The 21,513-nt window shown below is 40.2% G+C and overlaps 2 protein-coding genes across 2 annotated transcripts; one reads left to right on the top strand and one right to left on the bottom strand.

Annotated features, from left to right (window-relative positions):
• On the top strand, positions 1 to 11,376 carry maea (macrophage erythroblast attacher, E3 ubiquitin ligase). The gene is made up of 9 exons (XM_053631693.1): positions 1 to 174; positions 2,669 to 2,854; positions 4,172 to 4,375; positions 4,589 to 4,711; positions 4,948 to 5,024; positions 5,135 to 5,243; positions 6,062 to 6,195; positions 6,587 to 6,782; positions 9,517 to 11,376. The coding sequence occupies exons 1-9, from the start codon at positions 79 to 81 to the stop codon at positions 9,610 to 9,612; spliced, it is 1,221 nt and encodes a 406-aa protein (XP_053487668.1). The 5' UTR covers positions 1 to 78; the 3' UTR covers positions 9,613 to 11,376.
• Positions 11,377 to 13,173: 1,797 nt separating this feature from the next.
• Positions 13,174 to 18,161, bottom strand: aldob (aldolase b, fructose-bisphosphate). The gene is made up of 9 exons (XM_053631694.1): positions 18,004 to 18,161; positions 17,201 to 17,313; positions 15,920 to 16,131; positions 14,934 to 14,988; positions 14,645 to 14,805; positions 14,466 to 14,549; positions 13,969 to 14,143; positions 13,686 to 13,885; positions 13,174 to 13,505 (listed from the first exon to the last, which is right to left on the bottom strand). Exons 2-9 carry the CDS (start codon positions 17,310 to 17,312, stop codon positions 13,410 to 13,412), a joined length of 1,095 nt encoding a protein of 364 aa, XP_053487669.1. The 5' UTR covers position 17,313; positions 18,004 to 18,161; the 3' UTR covers positions 13,174 to 13,409.
• Between the last annotated feature and the right edge of the window lie 3,352 nt (positions 18,162 to 21,513).

The raw sequence follows: 21,513 nt of genomic DNA, 5'->3' as shown, positions 1-21,513 counted from the left end.
CCTTTTACTGTGAAATCCACTGTAAGGGCGACTCATGAACAAGCGTATCTGTCACTAGCGCCTCGGTTTGCTCTGCGCATGCGCAGCGGTTTCCCCAAAACCAAGATGGCGGTGCAAGAAACAGCTGCTCAACTCTCTATGGCTCTTAAGGTTCAAGAATATCCAACTTTGAAGGTTGGTAACTGCTTCATTTTTTAACCGACACACTCGTGAGAACGGTCGGGTCCGGTTAAGCTGGTTTAGGCCAGCTGTGTGGCGAACACTGTAGTTTAAATGAGATGTCAGGAGATTTTGAATCAATGTACAACTGTGCGGGTTTGTTCAGGGAGCTAAAGCTAAACAAGTTAGCAAAACAACTCAGCTGAGAGAGAGAGAGAGAAAGGGGGGGAGACACAGACAGACAGATAGACAGGAAGGGGGAGGAATGAGAGATTTATTGGATATCAAGGTTTTAGTTAGTGTACTGGTTTAAAAACAAAAAAATAGAACGAAGTTGTTTTTGTCCAGTCTCTGCCGTAAATGTAACCCAGCTCCGTTAGCGTGCTTTGTTTAGTAAAATCAGCTTTAAATTCTGGATGTCATTAGAAACGCTCTGATGCTCATCGGATCATGTTATAGCCTCCCCTGCAGGCAACGGCTGTTTTAACTGCCCACTGAAACAACCAGCTACCTCCTGAATGAAATAAACGGTGCATTGGAACTAAAATGGCCTGAGATTGCTACTAGCTAACATGGCGTCAATTCAACATCCCATTCTGATTATTTTTGCCGTTAGCTTGCCATCCATATAAGATAAATACTGTAGCTTGCATTATCTACTAACCTTCCCTAGTGATTGTAATTATACGCACACACAGGAGCACTGTGCACACATGCAATCGGTGTACTCTTTTGTACAAGACACATGTAGGTGCTGATCAATAACATGCCCATGCGGGAAATGCTCACACTGACCAGGATGTCTGTGCATGCAGATGAACTACATCCCGATCACATTCACGTGTGCACAATCATGGCAGAACATGTGATGGCTGCTTTGCCACCTTTGTTCTCTGCGCCACTGCTTTTTTTTTTTCCTTTTCTCTCCTCCTCCTCCTCCTTCAAGCATGAAGCATGCTGTAACACTGCTCGGGAGAGCCTCATGTCGAGATGCTTAATATCTGTGGATTGCTTGAGCTTAAACCAGAGAGAATCTGTAGTCATTGCATTGCATTGCCGTCCGTGTGCACGCAGGGAGAATTTAAATGCCACGATCTGCTCATTTGTGCTGCTTCCTGTCAGATGCACCTAGCACATCCAGATCATTCGTGTCCACCGTTGGAGGCACGACATTGCAAGCGGGTGAATTAATTTGTTCGTCGTCTTATAAACCATGCCGACGGAATCCACGGATGACTTGCGTTAATCTTTAGAATGATCTTCAATGGCATCCAGCTCATAATTTTTTTGGAATCATGGGCTGGGTTGGGTATTTCAGAAACTTCTGGGATTTTCACACAGGACTCGTGTCTCTAGAGTTCGCGAAGAACGGTGGGGAAAAACTAAAAACATCCAGCGAGTGACAGCGGGCGGAAGCGCCTTGTTGTTTTTAGAGGTCAAAGGAGAACGGTCGGACTCGTTTGAGCTGACCGGGAGGCTGCGATAACTCAAAGCACTCTTTGCAAGAACGGTGTGCAGAAAAGCATCTCAGAATGCACAACATGGTGAACCTCGTGGTGGATGTGTCAGTGCCGCAACAGCGAAAGACCACGCCGGGTTACAATCCCATCAGCCGAGAACAGGAATCCGAGGATACGGCGGGTTCAGGCTCACGGAAATTAGAGATCCCAGGAGATCAGCCAGTTCTGAAATACTCAAACCAGCCTGTCGGGCATCAACATCCATGCCACGGTCAAAGTCACAGAGATCATCATTTTTTATTATCTAACGTTTGATGTGAATTTACATTGTTTATTATGCGGCCACGTAATAGGCTGGTTAGGTGATTGCATGAATAAGTAAATGTACAGGTGTTCCTAATAAAGTGGTTGGTGAGAGTATCACCAATACCAAATTAGCACATACCTCTAACAGGACAATGTGAGGTAAGGAAGCATATACACTATATGGCCAAAAGTTTGTAGACACCTGACCGTTACTCCCGTATGTGCTTGTTGAACATCTGGGAAGGCTTTCCACTAGATTTTGGAGCGTGGCTATGGGGATTTGTGTTCATTCAGCCATAAGAGCTAGATAGAGTGAGATAAAGGCACTGATGTTTGGTTAGGAGGTCAGGGGTGCAGTCAGCGTTAACGTTCATCTCAAAGGCGTTCAGTGGGGTTGAGGTCAGGGTTCTGTGCAGGACGCTCGAGCTCTTCGACTCCAACCTTGGCAAACCTTGTCTTCACGGAGCTCGCTTTGTGCACAGGCACATCGTCATGCTGGAACAGGTTTAGGCCTCTTGGTTCCAAATAATTTTTCACCGCACTGTACGTCATACTTTATAATAAATCTCAGCTGGAGTGAGTGTATCTTGTATGTTTACATCCAAGTGACCAATCCATGTGACCAAAAGGAAACTATTAATACGAACAGGAGTAGCTCCTTTAATGAATCAATAATGGTTATCTTTATCCTATCAACTGACATAGTTGATTCATGACCTGATTCATGGTTTTGTCCTCCGCAGGTTCCTTATGAGACCTTGAATAAGCGCTTCCGTGCAGCGCAGAAGAACATAGACCGCGAGACGAGTCACGTGACCATGGTGGTGGCCGAGCTGGAGAAGACCCTGAGCAGCTCCTTCCCTGTTGTGGACTCTGTGGTCTCCCTGCTGGATGGTGTGGTGGAGAAATTAAGCGCACTCAAACGGAAGGTAAGTTCCTTAGCAAGTTTAATCGTCAAAAAACCCCATTTAATCGCCAAAAAAAATCATGTGCTTTATTTAATAATTTTTTTTTCTTTATATTTGCAACAAAGGGACTCTGATAGCTCTTTTCCATCAAGCTGGCCCAGTTCTTATTCCTTCCAGGCTTTTCCACCATAAATGAGCCACTTCTCAGTCTGCAAGGTTTCTTCCAATCCTTTTAGCAAAATGTTGTTGGACTGAAATAAAGGACCAGTCATGGTCAGGGACTTTCCAGTATCATTTTAGCACCATGATAGCTCAAGTTTCCTTCCATTCAAATAACATGTGAGGGTGGTTTTGAGGAATTTTAGCAAATTAAATATTGGAACTGTGAATCAGTGGTCTTAAAAAAATAAAGAAAGAATTCCACTGAATTGATTTGGAGCTACATTGCTGGTGTTCATTCTAACAAAATGTCCGTTGAGTAGTTACACAGATTAAACACATAAAAGTGTTAAAGTATATACAGGTGCAATTGCGGGTGTTTTGAGTTAACTCGCTGATTAGAGCTCTTCTCAGGTCGAGGTTTCTGTCTTATAAATTCTTTATTCTAATATTTTGAGATAGTGGATTTGTGATTTCCGTGAGCTGTAAGCCGTAATCATTGAGATTAAAACAGAAAAAGGCTTCAAATATTTTACTTTATGTGTAATGAATCTAGAACATATGAAAGGTTCCACTTTTTGAATTAAATTACGGAAAAAAACGAACTTTTCCATGATATTCGAATTTTTTGAGACGCACGTATAGAGCAGTGCTGCGCAAGTGGAGACCATGAAGCATAGTTGCGATTTTTAAAAATTGCAACCCACCTTGTATTTACTGTTGAGTATTTATAGATATTAAGCTATGTGACTGAAATAGGTTTAATCTGAAACTTAATAAATAAAAATAAAAAATCTGTTCTATCAGTGGATAATTTGAGAATTGAAATCTCTGTGGCTGCAGTCTATTGCCATATTACTGTACACATTGAATAATGAGCCTAATATTTGAACATTTCATGAAATAAACAAATCTTATTAAAGTGGTTCATGGAATTTATTTTTCAAAAGTTCAAGAGACTCTAGTCTATAATGTCTCTGTTGTGTATAGAGACTGAAGAATTTAACGTTGGATGTTAAAAGATTTTTTAGAGCTAGTGGTATTACACTTTACACACGGTGTTCGGAAACTTTCATAATGGTCCAGCACTCAATCTGGTGGTTTTCTGGTTTCTGGTCATTGGAGGTGTAGGGTATGATATCTACAGGGTTCTAACGCTCGTTTTAACATCTCCTGAAGGCGGCAGAATCAATCCAGGCTGAAGACGAGAGCGCTAAGCTCTGTAAGCGGCGTATTGAACACCTGAAGGAGCACAGCAGCGACCAGCCGGCTAACGTAAGCGTGTGGAAGAGGAAACGCATGGACCGCATGATGGTGGAGCACCTGCTGCGCTGCGGCTACTACAATACCGCTGTCAAGCTCGCCAAACAAAGTGGGATCGAGGTGCATCTCTGGTCCTCACTCTGGTGTTTTTTTTTTCTGTGTGTGTGTACATCAAACCAGACATATAATTATCTAAATTACTGACCTACGACACATGAGGTGCCGAAAAATGTCAAATTCATCCCTTGAGGGTCAGGAAAGGTTTCTACGTTTGTCTTTAGTCTTTTTTATTTTTATGATGAATCAATTTCCATAAATTTACATATTCGCCAGGATTTGGTCAACATCGAGATGTTCCTCACTGCAAAAGAAGTGGAGGAATCACTTGAAAGGCAGGAAACAGCCACCTGCTTGGCCTGGTGCCATGACAACAAGTCTCGTCTGAGGAAAATGAAGGTAACGCTGTTCAGTTCGGAGTTAGAAATCGGATAGCTTCGGTTCTGATCTAAAATCTGATCGGCTGAGCTGTCTTGGAAGGCGCTTTAAAATCCACTGCTGTTTCTTGCATACTGGGATACTGAGTTTATACTTATTTTATTACTTAATTCCATAACAGTTTTACTGTCATCTTGTATTACATTTGCATAGGGACATTGCTAACGTACTGTTTTAAAATCGCTCCTCTGTCTCAGAGCTGTCTGGAGTTCAGTTTAAGGATCCAGGAATTTATCGAGCTCATTCGACAGAACAAACGCATGGACGCAGTACGGTACAGTGACCTGCTTCTGTGACCTAAACAGATTAAGGGCTGTTTAAGTACGTATAGTTTGTAAAAAAATTTTTAAAAAATAATAATAAAATGACCCGTGTGTGTTGTAGACATGCACGGAAACACTTCAGCCAAGCAGAAGGTGGGCAGTTGGATGAGGTTCGGCAGGTGATGGGCATGCTGGCATTTCCTTCCGACACTCACATTTCCCCATACAAGGTGAGGATTTTGTACAGGAGTCCTTTATCTCAAAATGAACGGATGTGTAGATCTAGGGTTTATCCCAAGGTGAACAGCCCCTAAGTGTTTTATTCCTGCTCCCTAAGTGTTTTATTCTTATAGCCCATTAATTTACCAACAACATGTGCACTTGAAACTAAAGACTCCTTCCATTAATGTTAAATAAACATCTCCTTACAGAAAGCTTCCTCGTTTCAACAATTACGATTGGTTTTCTTTGTTAAACAGCACATTTATAATCTGTTAATTATAAGCGTCAGTCATTAGCTGTTACTATAGAAACGGGAACGCATTCGAACATGTCTAATACCGATACAGATTCGTGTCTAATACCGATACAGATTCGTGTCTAACCTGATCAATTCGATAATTCTGTGAAAGGGTTGGGAAATGTTGGCTATCGAGGATATGTATGTTAGTACCTGCTCAGCTGAAATCACGTGTACATATGAATATCTAGAGAGAATGTTCTAGTGAGGCCTCATAAATGAGAATCCCAGTGAGAGTGTGAGTTGCTAGTGCTCAAATGATTCTTATATTTATTCACTGATGTGTGCTATATTGAGGTGAAGGGTAGCGGTTAATGTAGGTGGAGTTAATGAAGGTTAAACTCAACTGCAGTTTGAAACACCCACTGATCACTGAGAAAACCGGTATAATTATGTTTCAAGGAAGGTTAGTTGAGATTGGAAAAGCCCAGGAAAAACGATTTCCCCCCCAAAAAAGATGTGAACAGTTTCAGACTTTGGGGCTGGAAGCAGTGAAATGGTTTACATTAAGCTTGCTGTCTCTCGTAGGACCTTCTGGATCCAGGCCGCTGGAAAATGCTGATCCAGCAATTCAGATACGACAATTACAGATTACACCAGCTGGGGAACAACTCTGTGTTCACCATCACTCTGCAGGCAGGGCTGTCTGCCATCAAAACCCCGTATCCTCACAGCAATGGGCTTGATTACCTCCAGCACACCACATTTTCCTACATTTTCCTAATAGCATCTAGAGTTACTGTTAACGCATCCTTAGTATACAGTTGAGTGCAAATGTTTGCACATCCTTAAAGCAAATGTCATTTGTAGCATCAGTATGTTTACTGTGTTCGGTTCCTCACAAGATTCTTCATTATTTAGTTAAGAAACAGTTTATGTAAAGGTATTAAGAGTAGTATTTCTCTTCATGAACGATAAATATTCTCTAACATACACGCATGTATATAGATGTAATTATTTTCAAGAGAATAGGGATTTGGTAACAGTACTGAACTTCTTTCTCTTTCCAAAACTAACCAGTGTAAGTTGCTGGCCTTGACTCTTGGCTCACAGACAGTGTTACAAAGAGGATGGTTCCTCTAAAAACCCAGACTGTCCTGTATGCAGCAAGTCCCTGAACAAACTGGCTCAGCCTCTCCCCATGGCCCACTGCGCAAACTCTCGCCTGGTGTGTAAAATCTCCGGGGAGGTCATGAACGAGAACAACCCACCCATGATGCTGCCTAATGGCTATGTTTATGGCTATAATGTGAGTAGAGAGCAGGTGCATGGCAATCTTGTAGGGTGGGGGGGGGTTGGAGTTGGGGGTTGGGGGAGGGTGGGGGGGGCAAGCATTTATTTTGCTGACATGGTTTGGGTCTACTTGTCCCCTGCTTTTTTTCTGACTGATCGTCTTTATCCTCTGAAGAAACATTTCTATAGGATGGGAGTGCTCTTTTCCAGGACGACGCCTCCCGCAATCTGCAGGGCTTTCTGAATGGTGTTCATTGTTCCAGTACAGTTCCAGAAACTAGTACAATGTATGCCAAGGCACATTGAAGCTGTTCTGGTGACTCATGGTGGCCATGACATTTTGTTTTTCCTTTAATTTGTCACATCTGTGTGTGTACATATACAGGCAGGTCCATAAGTATTTGGACAGTGGTACAATTTTTATACTTTGGTCTCTGTAACCCACCTCAATGGATTTGAAATGAAGCAGAAAAAGATGGGATTAATTCAAGCAGTTTGACCAAAAAAATATTGCATTAACTGACTGCCTGAACACTCTGGAACCCATGGACATCACCAAATGCTGAGTTTCCTCCCTGGAGGTGCTTTGCCAGGTCTTTCTGCCTTCAGTTTTGCCTTCAATAAGTGAAAAGCAGTCACATCATCAATAAGCACTGTTGACCCAGTTCCACATATATGCCCATGCCATAACACTGCCTTCACCATGTTTGACTGATGACACGGTATGCTTTGGATCATGAGCCCTTCCTTTCCTTCTCCATACTCTTCACTTCCAATCATTCTGGTACAAGTTCACCTTGGTTTCATCTGTCTAAATAATCTTGGTCCAGAACTGGTCAGTTTTTTTTTGTTTATTTGAACCTAGACGGTTCTTCCGATTTTCACCAGTATTGGCTCAGATCATCTTCAGACTATGCTGGCAAAACATTAAAAGTTTTTTGATAGACCCAACCGTTCTTGATAAAACGGGCAAACGAATTCAACGAAGAGCACGCCAAATTGGACACGAGGCTATATCTCTGCAATGCTTTAGCATATTGAGACAAGTGTTGGTACATGTCATCACAAGCATGACCTGAAGCTACATGCAGTGTTTTGGCACAGTGCCACCTATTGGTCAGGAGATATGAAAAATGGAATTTTTTGCTTATAACTTGGCCAAAAATCACAAAACTGGTCTCTTTAGATTTGATGCAGCATGTCGACAAGTTTTTCCCCTGTTGGTCATTTTGGGCGTCAGCCATTTAGAATTTTGTCGTAAAATGCTTTACTTGTATGCTATTATAAAACGCCTTGGCATTTCGTAGGAAACTTGGTATGTGTCTTTGGCACCATGCCCTGAAGGTACTTTAAATGTTTTGGGGCAGTGCCACCTTCTGGTGAAAAATTATAATGAAATGCCAAAAAAATGCTAATTGGTTTTGATTTTGCGTAGTGAAATGAAACTGGTCTTATTACATTCCTTGGGTCATTCTGAGAACATGGATACCAATTTTGCCATAGTCAGCCAAACTTCCTATCCGCCATTTTGATTTTCTTTAAAAAACCTACCTTTTTGAACTCTTAGAACTCCTAGAAAATTGTTCATCCAATTTTTACAAAATTCTAAGGCGATCTGACAAAAAGTTATCAAAAGCTTTTTGATAGACCAAACCATTCTCGAACAACACACAAATGAATGGCGAGCACACCAATATGGATGTGAGTCTCCAAAACGCTTTAACGTTTTCATACTAAACTTAGTATATGTCATAGCCATCATGACTTAGGGTACCTGTATCATTTCAGAACAGTGCCACATAGTGGTCATGATATATGAAAAAAGCACATTTTTATAACTTATGAAAGGTTTGCCCTGAAATCATGAACCTGGTCTCTACAGATTCAGTGGGGCATAACAAGTCGTTTGATATTACATTTTCGAATGTCAGCCATTTTGAATTTAATCTTAAACACTATATTTTATGAACGACTCGGCGCATTGTCACAAAAATTGGTAGGTGTCATCAGGACCATGCCCCGAAAGTACTCAAAAATTTTCAGGACCACCTTGTGGTCAACAATTGTATTGCAATGAAAAAAATGCTAATAGCTTTTGATTACTTTTGCCCATTGTCATGAGACTAGTCTTGCTAGATACCATAGGTCATGCCGAGAATGATGATGCCAGTCGATTCAGCTTGCTGTCTGCCATTTTGAATTTTGTTGAAAACTTGCTTTTTCAAACTCCTATTAGACTGTTGGCCCAATTTTCACCAAATTCAATTCGGATCATCTTCGGTTTATGCTGGCAAAAACTTATGAATTTCGTGTTGATATACCAAACGGTTATCGTTTAACGTATCAACAAATTTGATTGCATGATCCCAAAATGATTCGGAGGCTGTATATGTGCAAGGCTTTAGCATATTGACACCAAACTTTGTGCGTCACTGTGACCCCACACTGACCACACCCCATATAATTGGGCACAGCGCCACTTATTGGTCAAGCATGATAAGCAATTAAATCATATAACAATTGATTGTATTTATGACTTTTCATCCATTTTGCCTAAAATTATATACAAATGACTAAAATTTCTCTTTTTCACAGTTGGTCTTGATGCTCCCTGCCATGCTTGTGTAGCTCCCCCTTTACCCTCTTTTGTGTTTGGCCCCTTAAAATGCAGCTATATTTAAATTTTACTTGGCTTTTATGAATACAATGGTATTTAAATAGTATGTTGATGTTTTTTATTCCCTGTACAGTCTCTCTTGTCTATTCGTCAAGACGACAAGGTGGTGTGCCCCAGAACCAAAGAAGTCTATAACTTCTCCCTGGCTGAGAAGGTTTACATCATGTGATGAGGCCTCCAGAGCATAGTTCAAGCTGTTTTTGTTTTGTTTTTTGTTTTTTTGTAATGATACCACCTTGGGCTCGACGAATCCCAAAACGATGAAACCTGTAGTCTGAAGACCTCTGTTCCTCAGCCTGTGTTCCATGAGACTGAATCCAGTTGCCCTCTGCCAAACCTTTTCTGAGAAAAAAGGTTTCTAGTCCATTGGAGGTTTTTAACTATACAACTGAATGATGAAAATAGGGAACAACGTGGCATAATTTCAAAAAGTTTGATATTTCAGCATTTTCCTTTACTGGCTTCTTGACAGTTGTGCGATGACAAACGGACATTGTCCCACATCATATATCTGAGAGCTTCTGCCTTTTTAGTGTGCTTAAAAATGACCGTTCGTTTTAATCAAGAGTGCTCATGTTATTTTTTTAGACCGAAGTGTTTAGAACATAATAGGGTCCACTTTCTAATATCTTTCCTGAGCACCTGTAAAATCTCTTACCAAATATGGTTGGGTAATACCGGCACATTCTCACACTCCATGCTCACTGCCGTTGCAGTTACCTTATAGAAAGTGTAGTAGCGTCAGTGGCAATACTTCGCACATAATTCTCAGTTGATGTAACTAGGTGTAGAAAGACATTGCAGTTTGTTGGTAGCTATTTGTGAAGGGTTGTTATTAGACTAAACTTTACATCACATGCCGTGTTTTGACAGGTTCATCATTACAATACAGACTACTTGTGTCCATGACCAGCATACAACGTGTTGGGTCAAGTGTAGCAGGATTTTATTGTGACAAAGTCGAAAATATGAAGGTTTGTGAGGACAGTGGTTGTTACTATACAAAATATCCGTGATCTCATGCTAGATTTAGTGGTGTTTCAGGATTCAAGAAGAATGCATTCGTTTAGAGGTGTGCAGAAAAGATTTTTTTTTTTAAATAGCACTCCCGCCTGCTATAGTAGAAAGACCGATTCTGCAGTGTCGCAGTATATTCTGATGAAGCTAGCTGGTTTTAATTACCCAAAATATACAGAATCAAGTAATTACTACCACAGCTACCTTACCCAGGATTAAGCAGGTAATGAAATTGAAACTGAGTGATCCACGGGGATCCACAGGGATCTCACAGGGATCCTAGTCTCGATGCACACCTCTGCATTCATTCACCAAAGCAATGTGTAGTGTCTGAATCTCAGGTTAGATTCACATCGTACATGCTACATACCGTAAAGCCTGACTCACTGTGTCTCCGTACTTCACAAGACCATCATTTGTTGCTTCCCTTTTCCGAAAAATAGACTGTCTTCCTATTTTGTGTTAGGTCTTAATGGTAAGGGCTACATAGGTTTCGGATTGATAAGGTCTTAACCACTTTGTCATGTGAGTTTTAAAAAAAAAATATATGCTTCAGATAATCATAAGCATTTTTCGACGAAGCACTAAATAGTTTTGTGTCGTTGTTCGACCATACATTTTCTATTCTAGACTCCACACCATTCAGATTTTCCCAGTCAGATAGCGGTTAGGTTGTCTACAAGGACCTATTTTATTTTATTTTTTAAGCACACTGTCCTTTTTTTTTTCTTTTCCCCTTTATACTTGGCAAGCTGCTTTCAAATGTGCTATTTTATTGTAAGTGTGGAAAGGCTACTTAGATACTGCTCTTGCATGTGTGTACTCATAGAGTAGTTGGGTTGTTCATGTTTAGTCAAATAAAAAAATTATTTGAATAAATGCTGTGCTTGTAAATGACTTAAACACACTGCACGAAAAAAAAAAAATACAAACACTTGGGTACCACAAAATAAAGAAAAATGGAACCTTGATTATGGTAGAAATGAAGATGTATAAAAAAATTATCTATACTGCACACATTATATATAAATTACACATTTTTATTGTTGTAATTACTGTGGTACAAGAGGAATAAACCTCTGTGAGGCATGTGGTTATAGGAAAACAAACAGCTGGGTGATGTAATGGCCTAATGTGAGATGGAGTAACTGTTACCACCTTGATGCTGATTATTTTCCAATGACAACGCACCCCCAAGGGTTTTATTCCTCTCATACAACAGCAATTTACCAATTCTCACTGGTATTTATTAAACGTTTATATATTATACAGGATATCATAAGGGTATACTTTTGGCTAAACGTTCATGTTAATAGACATTTTCTGTGTTAAATGAATAAGGGAATGTACTTTATTTCCCTGAAAGGTTACCTCAAAATACTGTTGTCTTTCAGCCATTTTGTTACAACTGTGGAGGTATACTTGGAATCATTGACCTCCTGGAAGACACAGTTGTTTTAACTTTCTGGCCGATGTCTTGAGGTGTTGCTTCAGTATTTCTAGATAATCCTCGTTCCTCATGATATCTATTTTCTGAAGTGCACCAGTCCGTATTCCATGACAACATGATGCTGCCACCATCATGCTTCACAGTTTGGATGGTTAAAAGCCTCACCCTTTTTCTTCCGTTAATAACTCCCAAAATTATGGCAGAAATGGTCCCGTTTTTGTTTCATCTGACCAGAGAAAACTCCTCCAAAAGGCTGGTGATCACCTGAAAACTTCAGTCTGGCTTTTTTTTATGCTGGTTTTAATGTAAGGGCTTCTCTTAGTTGCTTGGATTTTCCCATGGTATCAAGAACAAAAAGGTCCTGTCTCTACATACAGCCACAGGAGACTCCCAGTTAAATCCTAGTTATGACAACTCAAAGCTCAAAAGCTTCTAAAAGGCATTGAATACGTTTTTCAATCAAATCTTTTCGACTGTTTAAAAGAGACAGTCAATTTGGTATGTACCAAATTTGACCCACTGGAAGTATGATATTGCGAATTAAAGCTGAATATATCCTTCTCGAATCAGTTGTTTCAAAATGCCTTCATGAAATCTATGGTAAGATGAAATGTGCGGAGTTGTACCGAACTGAGTTTGAATATTGTCCACCTAGGTGTATGTAAAATTTGGACTTAAAATTTGAATAAAAAATGTAAGTCTGAATTGATTCATTTAACTGAGTTTGTATGGGGTGAAGAAATTTAAGTGCATAAAAAGAAACAATATGTATTAAAGGAAATGACAAAAATCTCAAGTAACCACTCTTTACATCCGGGGCGAGCAGAAAAGCATCTCGCGCAACACACAATGCATCAAACTTTGAGGCAAGAACAGGAATCTGAGGCTACAGTGGACAGGCTCACCGAAACTGGACAGTCAAATATTGAAAAAAGACCAGGCAAGGTTTTCCTTAATCTTGTTCAAATGTACTTCTTTACACAGAAAGACAAGAGAGAATTGAACTGGTCATTAGTGATAGTTTTCTGTTTGTCCTTCTATGAGAAAGAGTAACCTTGCCTCATACATAGCAGAATAATCCGTCCTTTATCCTACAGCTATTTCACTCCCACTTCTATGATGGCTCTTGCCAATCAGTCAGTGACTGATGACCTACATACTGCACACTACATACAAGCACAGGACCTTGTTGATCTAAAACGTATAATTCATGTTTGTCTCAGACTCACACGTACTAGAGAAGAAGGAGAAGAAGAACAAACCCCCAGTGCATGTTTCTTTTATTTATTTAACATATAGTTTGATTAAAGATCTTTATAAAAAGCATTTGCAGATTTGGTCATAAGGTTGTAGAATAGGAATCTGCGCATGCAGAAGGTATATGTCTAGAAATCAAGTTAATATTACATACAATGTTATCTTGAACAGTTTTTGGTCACTTTGTTTTCACAGTTTTGTGTGGTCCAGGAAAAGTTGGCGTTAATGGTGGTGTGTTTGGTCTAGTAGATGTAGCTGGCAGTGTGGAGGGACTGCGTTGCAGCCTGGTCAGCCTGGCCTGTCGGTTTGTACTCGCCTTTAGATGCCAGACTGTTAATCTGTGGGAGGGAGGGAGGAAACAGGACAAGCATGATGTTCACGTGCCAGATCTACATCTGCTGCTTCATAAAAAGATTCTCCTTCCCTTCTGTTTCATAGAATGAATTTTATTCACCATTGGCACAAATTGGACCATCCTAGGACGTCCTTTTGACAAAGTTGCCTATTTCAGTGCTCACCTTAGCACGAGTGCAGAAAGCCTCCTGTGCAGCCTTCCGGTTTTCTGTTTTACCCTTCCACGCGGCGAGCGCTGAGGCCTGGAGAGCGCGTCCGTAGGAGAAAGTCAGCTTCCAGGGCTTGTGCAGTGGAGTCTGGTTGATGGCACTGAGATTGAGTGAAGCTTCCTCCTCACTCTGACCTCCTGACAGGAAGCAGATGCCTAGAAGACAAAATAATCACAGTGAGTAAAGATTCAAAGAAAGATTCTTTCCTAATAAACTGTCCGAACGTGCTCCAAGTCACCTGGAACAGCGGCGGGTACAGTGCGTCTGAGGGCACTGACTGTTGCCATGGCAACCTCCTGCGGGGTGTACTTCTTGGGGCAGGAGTGTCCAGCCGTGACCATGTTAGGTTTGAGCAGAGTACCCTCCAGATACACATGGTGGTCAGACAGCGCCTTGTAGACTGCAGCCAGGACCTAATGAAAGAAATAAGGATTAGGAAGACTGGCAAGTATGCCTCACTGCAGAACAAAAAGTCCATTGGTTTGGAGTCAGACCTGATCCAGCTCCTCCTACCAAGGTAGAGCTGTGCAGAGTCGTGTATTTAATTTATTTGTTTACTTCCATGTTGTACAGCATTGTGTGTGTTCAAGTTAGGTTTAAGGCTTAGGCTTATAGGAGGAGTTAGATCAGATCCAGCTCCACCGCCTATTGGTTCTGCAATGAGGACTATCTTAAGACTGAAGCGAGTCGCAGTTTTATTCTTGCTTTCTTTTCACGGTCGTAGAGGAAGCTCACCTTCTCTGTGGCGTACTGGCAGCGCTGGAGGTCATGATTGCCATCTGGGAGAATCTCAGGCTCGACGATAGGCACCAAGCCATTCTATTAAAAAGAAAAAGAAAAACATTACTTGCTTGCTCAGATGCCTTCATGTATTATGAACAAGTTTCAGAATCGTTTGTGCTCTGGGGGTGTACCTGTTGGCAGATGCTAGCGTATCTGGCTAGTACGTTGGCGTTTTCAGCAATAGCAAGAGCCGAAGGGCAGCCGTCAGAGATCTTCAGCACACAGCGCCACTTAGCAAAATCACACCCATCCTTCTTATACTGAGCACAGCGTTCACCCAAGCCATCCAGCCCTAACACACACAGGGGTAAGAGACTAATCAAGAGCTGACAGATGCTCATAGATCTAAATGACCTGATCAAGTCATGAAGCGCTGAACGTTATTCTAATAACAGCCTTGAACCATCATGCTAGGTTTACCCTGTGTGGTTGTCTCGCCATCTGTTCCATTCAGCCCTGCTGTGCCTTTGTCAACCTGGCAACACAAGACAAAACACAGCATTATTAAAGAAAGACAATAAAGAGTACCAATTAATACAGTAAGGGATTTTTCCATTTGTGGACACAGATTATATTATGTGAAGATGATTTTCAATGGATAATTCTTACAGACAGTGTGTGTGTGTGTGTGTGTGTGTGTGTGTGTAAAGCTGGTCTAACCTGTTGCAAATTTAGACCTAAAATTACATCATGCCTCTGTCATTTGTGAAGCTTCAGTTACATCAAAACCCTGGATAACGAACTAACATGACTGTTGTTGAAATTCAGTTTCCTTTGAATACTTCATGGCTATTGAAAACGGTTATGTTTTAAATCACACTAGCGCGTTACGTTATCACTTTGGACACTACGGACTTGATGATGTCCAATCATCATGAAACATTCTGGTTTTATCCTCAATTAAAAAACCAACAAGCCATGTTGCTGCTTCACTAATCACACCATCGAGGGTGGTGGTAAAAAAAAAATTTCTTTCTTGATGTGATGCATCAGGGAAATTGACAGTTTACAGTAATTAAAGTAAATGCTAAAGTAAAGTAAAGGAGCTGCAATTGTTCATGTTTAAAAAAAAAAAAAAGAAAAAGAAAAGAAATTGGACTATAATTTTTCATACACTCATCAGTTCTTATACAGTATTTTTCCTGTGTTTAATCAGCTGAAAAAACTTTGCTGGGCCTGCATCTGGACCGCAGTGTTTTAGAGTTTAGCGGTGAAAAGAGCTTTTCTGCCGTTACGCAATCTCTATACTTGATTACTCTACGTGCACTTTGTCCTCATATCCAAGCAACGAGCTGATCGACTGCACTTTGAACATGCAAGACAAGAGTAAGCAGCTGTGCAACTGTAATAATATGGCTCAGATGAATGGTTCTGTACGACAAACAGTGCAGAAACAGCATTATTACCTTAATGCCAACCACAATTCCCTTATCCTTGACGACCTTGGGGAAAAGGACACCCTTGTCTGATTTCTGATACAGTGTCTCGTGGAAGAAAATGACTCCTCCTATACTCTGAGAAATGGCGGGATCAACGGAGAACAGGAGGTCTCGGAAGAAGCGGCGGTTCTCCTCTGTGTTCTCCACGTTGATCTTCTGCAGACGATTTGCCATGGTGCCTGAGTCAGGAATGATATACGTGATTATTTAAAAAACAATTTTAAAAAATCTTATACCACATTACCTTTGAATGCTCAAATCTGATTGGTTTATATTCATGTGCTTGTTCTAATACGTTATTGTTCCTACAGATTTTGGCGAGGATCTGTAAAAGCGCTAAAGCTGTGACTTTCCGACATGTAAAAATCTTCAGGACCGAGGGCTTTCCGGTTACACAGTAATGTGACAAGCTGGCAAGGTTACAACTTTATACCAGTTACAATGCAAGTGATAACAGGTTAACTAACTTGTTAAATGTAACTCCAAATGGATAAAAATTCTGATTATGAATGATGCGTCATTCTTTAATAAATAAAAATTATTTGTGTTGACAAATTGCAGGACTGAGTGGGACGGACTAAATAAAAGGAATAAAACACTTCAGAAAGTCCTGTTATTGAAAAATAATCCACTTTGGGGTCGAAATGGAACACCGTCCCGTCACTGATTATTTTCCTGTAACAACATGCACCGTTGTGTGTTATTGCTGTCTTGCAATCCTACGATGAGACATTATATTATGTCAGCAATTTCAGCGAGTTCAATTTCAGGTTCAACATGCCACTATACTTTTTCTTGTCGCTTGTGTAGTACCACCAAGAGTACATCTTTTATACCTGTAGTACGTATCTTTTACCTATAACAGTGTATGAGGTTTCAAGTAAAACATACATAAGTGGTCCAAGGTCCAATTATGCATGCTAAATTTTTATATATATATATATATATATATATATATATATATATATATATATATATTAAAGGTATAAATATGTACCCTTGATGATCTCAACAGAGTGACAAGGAAAAGTACAGTTTGGTACCTTTATTTCCAAGCATATGTAATGCAAATGTAACAGAAACTTTCATTTGAAGCCAGTTGTCTCTTTTCTAACAGGTCTATTTGTGCAATCCAGGCTTTGTGCAATCTTTTTGTCCTCGCGACTCAAGTGAACCTTTTGTTCCTCATCAACACCATGCAACAATGATTAACTCGGAATGATTAACTAAGATAACACATGCATTAACCTGTGGACTCATCTGCAGCCAGGATACCCTTTCCAGGAGCCACAATACGTTGGGCGATAGTGGCCAGCTCCTTCTTCTGCTCTGGAGAAAGGGACGGGTACTGGTGGGTCATCCTGGGGGGAAAAAGTGATCAGACGATATATTATATGTGGTTTAATCAGTAAATCTTAATGGCTGCATATTTGTTTTCCTTATGATTTAGCAACCGTCTGCCCTCTTGCACATTTAGTAAATATTTAGCTGATCTTCAGTCCAGAGGTGCTCCTCCCCCTGAATCCATGGTCTCAGTGTTCACTTCTACGAGAAGACAAGCCAATGAGCTGGAGTCAGTTTGAAACAGGGTTTCGAAAGAGACTATGTGTACTCTGAGCTTTGGTGATTTGTTCCAAGTCAGAGCAAACACTGAGCCATTCTACTATGCAAGGCAGAATTGAGTCTATTAGTCTGGGCTAGTTCTGCAGATTTGACATGTATTGACTCTATACTTTGAGTCATGCAGCGTTCATAAAATGATCACTTATAGTACGTTAGAATGAATAAACGTGTAGCAGTCTTACACTGAACTCGATTAAAGAAAGTTTTTAGAAATATAATTACACAAAAAAAAGTTTGCATTTGTCTCTTCAATACTTCACCTGGAGTACATTTTTCTACAGTAACACAACTCAAACACACCCAGCACGTTTCCAACTGGATCCAAACTGCACGGCTGCTTCTCAATACTACTATTCTTTTCAAATACAGGATTAAATATAACAGAACTATATATATTTTTAAAAAAAAAACATTATTATTATTCTTACTTGGTTGTTGTATTTTGTGTACCGCCGGTGATGAGCGATGAAACAGGTACTTTATCCCTCACTTGGGCTGTAGTGCAGACTGCAAGGAGCAAGTGAATACAGCGCTATTTATTTCAGCCTAAAATGGAGGCTGTCTCAGTGAGTCTGTATGGGAGTTTACTTTCTGCAGTCGAGCTATTGGTCGAGGTATATCAGAATGTCTACGTGTGTGTGTCCGTGTACGTGTAGCCACGCTTGAACACGCAAAATGGCCTTACATCATCCTTGCAATATTTAAACCCTGTAGCAAATGCACAGTTTTTCCCCCCCTCTCAAGCTTGGCCCATGGCACAACAATCCAAACCCCAAACTGAATGAGTAATCTCAAATGAACTTTTAAGGGTTTAAATTAACATGCTGTATTTTGAATGTTTTAAAGTTTGAATGCTGCTTAGTGTCATAGATTTATATAAAAGAAACTAAATGTACCTAAGCAGGAAGTATGGGGCAAAAAGTTACAGGCAGATCTGTTTAGATAGACTTGCCAGTCAGGTTTTTTAAGTTTCTGCATTTGTTTTGTACTTAGTCAGTGCTTGTTTTTAACTTTGGTGTCTGGGTTACTGATCAGAAGGTCAGGGGTACCAGCCACAGCAACGCCAAGGTGCCGCTGTTGGGCCCTTGAGTAAGGCCCTTAACCCTCCTTGCTCCAGGGGTGCTCTGACCCCAACTTCCTAACAAACTGGGATATGAGAAGACAAGAATTTCACTGTGCTGTAATATATACGTGACCAATAAAGTCGCCTTCTTCTTCTTCTTCACTCTGTGATGTGAATTGTAGACTCATGCACAGCATGTTGTTATGCGTTTGAGTGCAAAAGTTTGCATCCCCATGGTTTCTACAGGTGAAAAAAGAAAAATGTATGTTGAATTTATGTAAAGAACGCAAAATGCAACAAGGCGAGAAGTTTCTGCGTTTGCTTCGTCCATAGTCGAGAGCTTCTTTTTAACTTTCACTCTGTTGTACGAACTGTAGACTCCTGCACGGCCATGTTGTTATGCGTTTGAGTGCAAAAGTTTGCATCCCCTTGGTTTCTAGGTGAAAAGGAAAAATGTATATTTATTGGGGGGGGGGGGGGGAAGGCTGAGATATTTCAAAATGAAATGTGGACTTATACTGCAACAAAGCAATAAACTGCTGAAATGAAATTTAACTTAATGTCACAATCAGCTTGAAAAGAGGTGTCTGGAGACAAAGTCTGGCAATGCAACTTATTTAATACCACATTTATAAAGGGAAATGCAATCTCTTGAACTGTTTTTTTTTTTTTTTTTAATATAACTTGCCATAGACAGTTGATTTTATTTATTTATTTAATTTAAATTAAATGTCTTGTTGCTATAATTCAGAATGAATTAGTGTTATCAGGCCCTAAACAGATATGAACTACTCACTATCACACTGTCACTTATACAAACTAGAGATAATCTGTACAGGTACAGACTCAGTGCAACACTCGGCACATAATACCTGAGAGACAGTACATGACACATCCTCACAACTACTAAAACCCACAACCTTCCACTGTCCATTTTATTATTATTGTTGTCCATATTGTTGGTACTGCTGCACAACAACAATTATTATTATTATTATTGTTGTTATGCTGTTATTATTCATTCATTCATCTTCAGCAAACTCAGTCAATTGCAGGTACACGCTCCATTCACACACACATTCATACCTAGGGACGAGTTAAGTAGCCATTGCACCTAGGTTTTTGGGCGGTGAGAGGAAACCGGAGAACCCCACAACCATGAGGAGAACATGGATTGACCCAGAGACCTTGTAGCTGTGAGGTGGAAAAACTACCCACTGCATCACTATGCTTCCCTTTGTTGTTGTTGTTGTTGTTAACACTACCATTATTATTGTTATTGTCAATATTTTTTCACGATTTGGCCACATTGTACTTGTACTAAATGCTCGGTAAAGCCAGTTTGTATTTCTTGCATGCATGCAATCTTTTCCACTTGACTGCATAATAGACATTTTAATAATTGCATTCAGGCAGTATAAAAACAATTTTTCTTGACAAGATCAAATAAGTACTTGGTGTCACAGAGGGCCGATTATTATTATGCCAGATCATTTCTGACTTGCACAACATGTACCATTGTGTGTACCATGGACTTATATTTTCAAAAGAAATATAAGAATTTAATTGGACCCTACAGCGCTTCAACACACTTGTGAAATGTAGGTGACATGACTCTCAAAACATCTGAAAAGTCTCAAACGACATGTACGTTGTATTGTTTTAGAAAAGAGTATAAAATTATATTTTCTGTGAATTGTATGTTTTGAAAGGAATATTGATTTTACTACTTTGTGAAAAAAATAGCTCTTTATCTGAAAGAGATTATCTGAAAGGTTGCCAATTACATACGTAAAAGGATTGAGTAGGGGTGGTGGACAATTGCCCAATAGCTGATGTTATCATATCAGCACATTAGAGTGGGCCAATGGAACTGATGCATGGTGCTGAGAGTGAAAAGAAGAGCAAACTAAGAAACACTCATCAGTGATGTAAAAGAGCTGAGTGCTGACGTGCATGCTATTACCCCAATAGTAAAAAAAAAAAAGCTGAAAAGTTTCACAATATGGACTCTGGACCTTGGGACAAGAGTCGAAAATCATGCAGGAACAAAGTTCTTAAGCTTCTGATTCATGCCTAGAGGACAAACAGAATGTAGTAGTGAGATAATCCGCACTGCAGAATGGCGTGGACCTGATATAACTCCTCCTATAAACCTACCCTCTCAAAACACCCTACGCCATACAACTAGCATGCTTTTCCAGCCTGATACACACTGATATCTCTCTTGCACTTGAACTTTAGGCTCCGCAGTGAGGGGTACTCAGACCAATTTCAGCACAGGCGTGATGCTCACGTGGTGGTGCTGATTCAGGTGAATCAGACACAGCCTGACCAATGTATTCCCTCAGCCCATATCAGGATATCCATCACAGACTCATGATGGCTTTTAAGACAGTAATGTCTGAGGGATCGGAGATCACGTGCATTCAGAAGTGGTTTTCGGCCTTGCCCTTTACACATCGAGATTTGACCGGATTCCTTGAATCTTTTAATTATATTGTGCACTGTAGAAGGTGAAATGCCCCAAATTGTCTTTGGGGAATGTTGTTCTCAAATTGTTGGATTATTCGCTGATGCATCTGTTGGCAGATCGGCGAGCCTCGACCCATCCTTGGTCTTGAAGGACTAGGCCTTTTTTGGAGGCTCCTTATATACTATGATTAGATGATTACCTCACCTGTTTCACATCACCTTCTTATTTCAACTCGCTACATCACTATTAGTCCTAAATTGCCCCTGTCCCAACTTTTTTGGAATGTGTTGCATGCATCAATTTCAAAATAAACGTTTATCTTCAGAAAAATTATGCAGTTAATTAGGTAAAATATCAAATACTTTGTCTTTATACTTTTTTTTGTTTAAATACAAGTCA

The sequence above is a fragment of the Ictalurus furcatus genome, chromosome 8 (genome assembly GCF_023375685.1).
Source record: "Ictalurus furcatus strain D&B chromosome 8, Billie_1.0, whole genome shotgun sequence".
Classification (NCBI taxonomy): domain Eukaryota; kingdom Metazoa; phylum Chordata; class Actinopteri; order Siluriformes; family Ictaluridae; genus Ictalurus; species Ictalurus furcatus.
Note: the sequence above shows the minus strand (reverse complement) of the source record. Positions and strands in the feature narration are given on the sequence as shown.

Excerpts from the sequence above, each read along its gene's own strand:
- aldob (XM_053631694.1), bottom strand. The coding sequence starts at position 17,312 with ATGACCCACCAGTACCCGTCCCTTTCTCCAGAGCAGAAGAAGGAGCTG. Across the intron at positions 14,989-15,919 it reads GAATTGTGGTTGGCATTAAG|GTTGACAAAGGCACAGCAGG; the intron begins GTAATAATGCTG and ends TTGTGTTGCCAG. Across the intron at positions 14,550-14,644 it reads ACGCTAGCATCTGCCAACAG|AATGGCTTGGTGCCTATCGT; the intron begins GTACACCCCCAG and ends TCTTTTTAATAG.
- maea (XM_053631693.1), top strand. The coding sequence starts at position 79 with ATGCGCAGCGGTTTCCCCAAAACCAAGATGGCGGTGCAAGAAACAGCT. Across the intron at positions 175-2,668 it reads AAGAATATCCAACTTTGAAG|GTTCCTTATGAGACCTTGAA; the intron begins GTTGGTAACTGC and ends TGTCCTCCGCAG. Across the intron at positions 6,783-9,516 it reads GCTATGTTTATGGCTATAAT|TCTCTCTTGTCTATTCGTCA; the intron begins GTGAGTAGAGAG and ends TTCCCTGTACAG.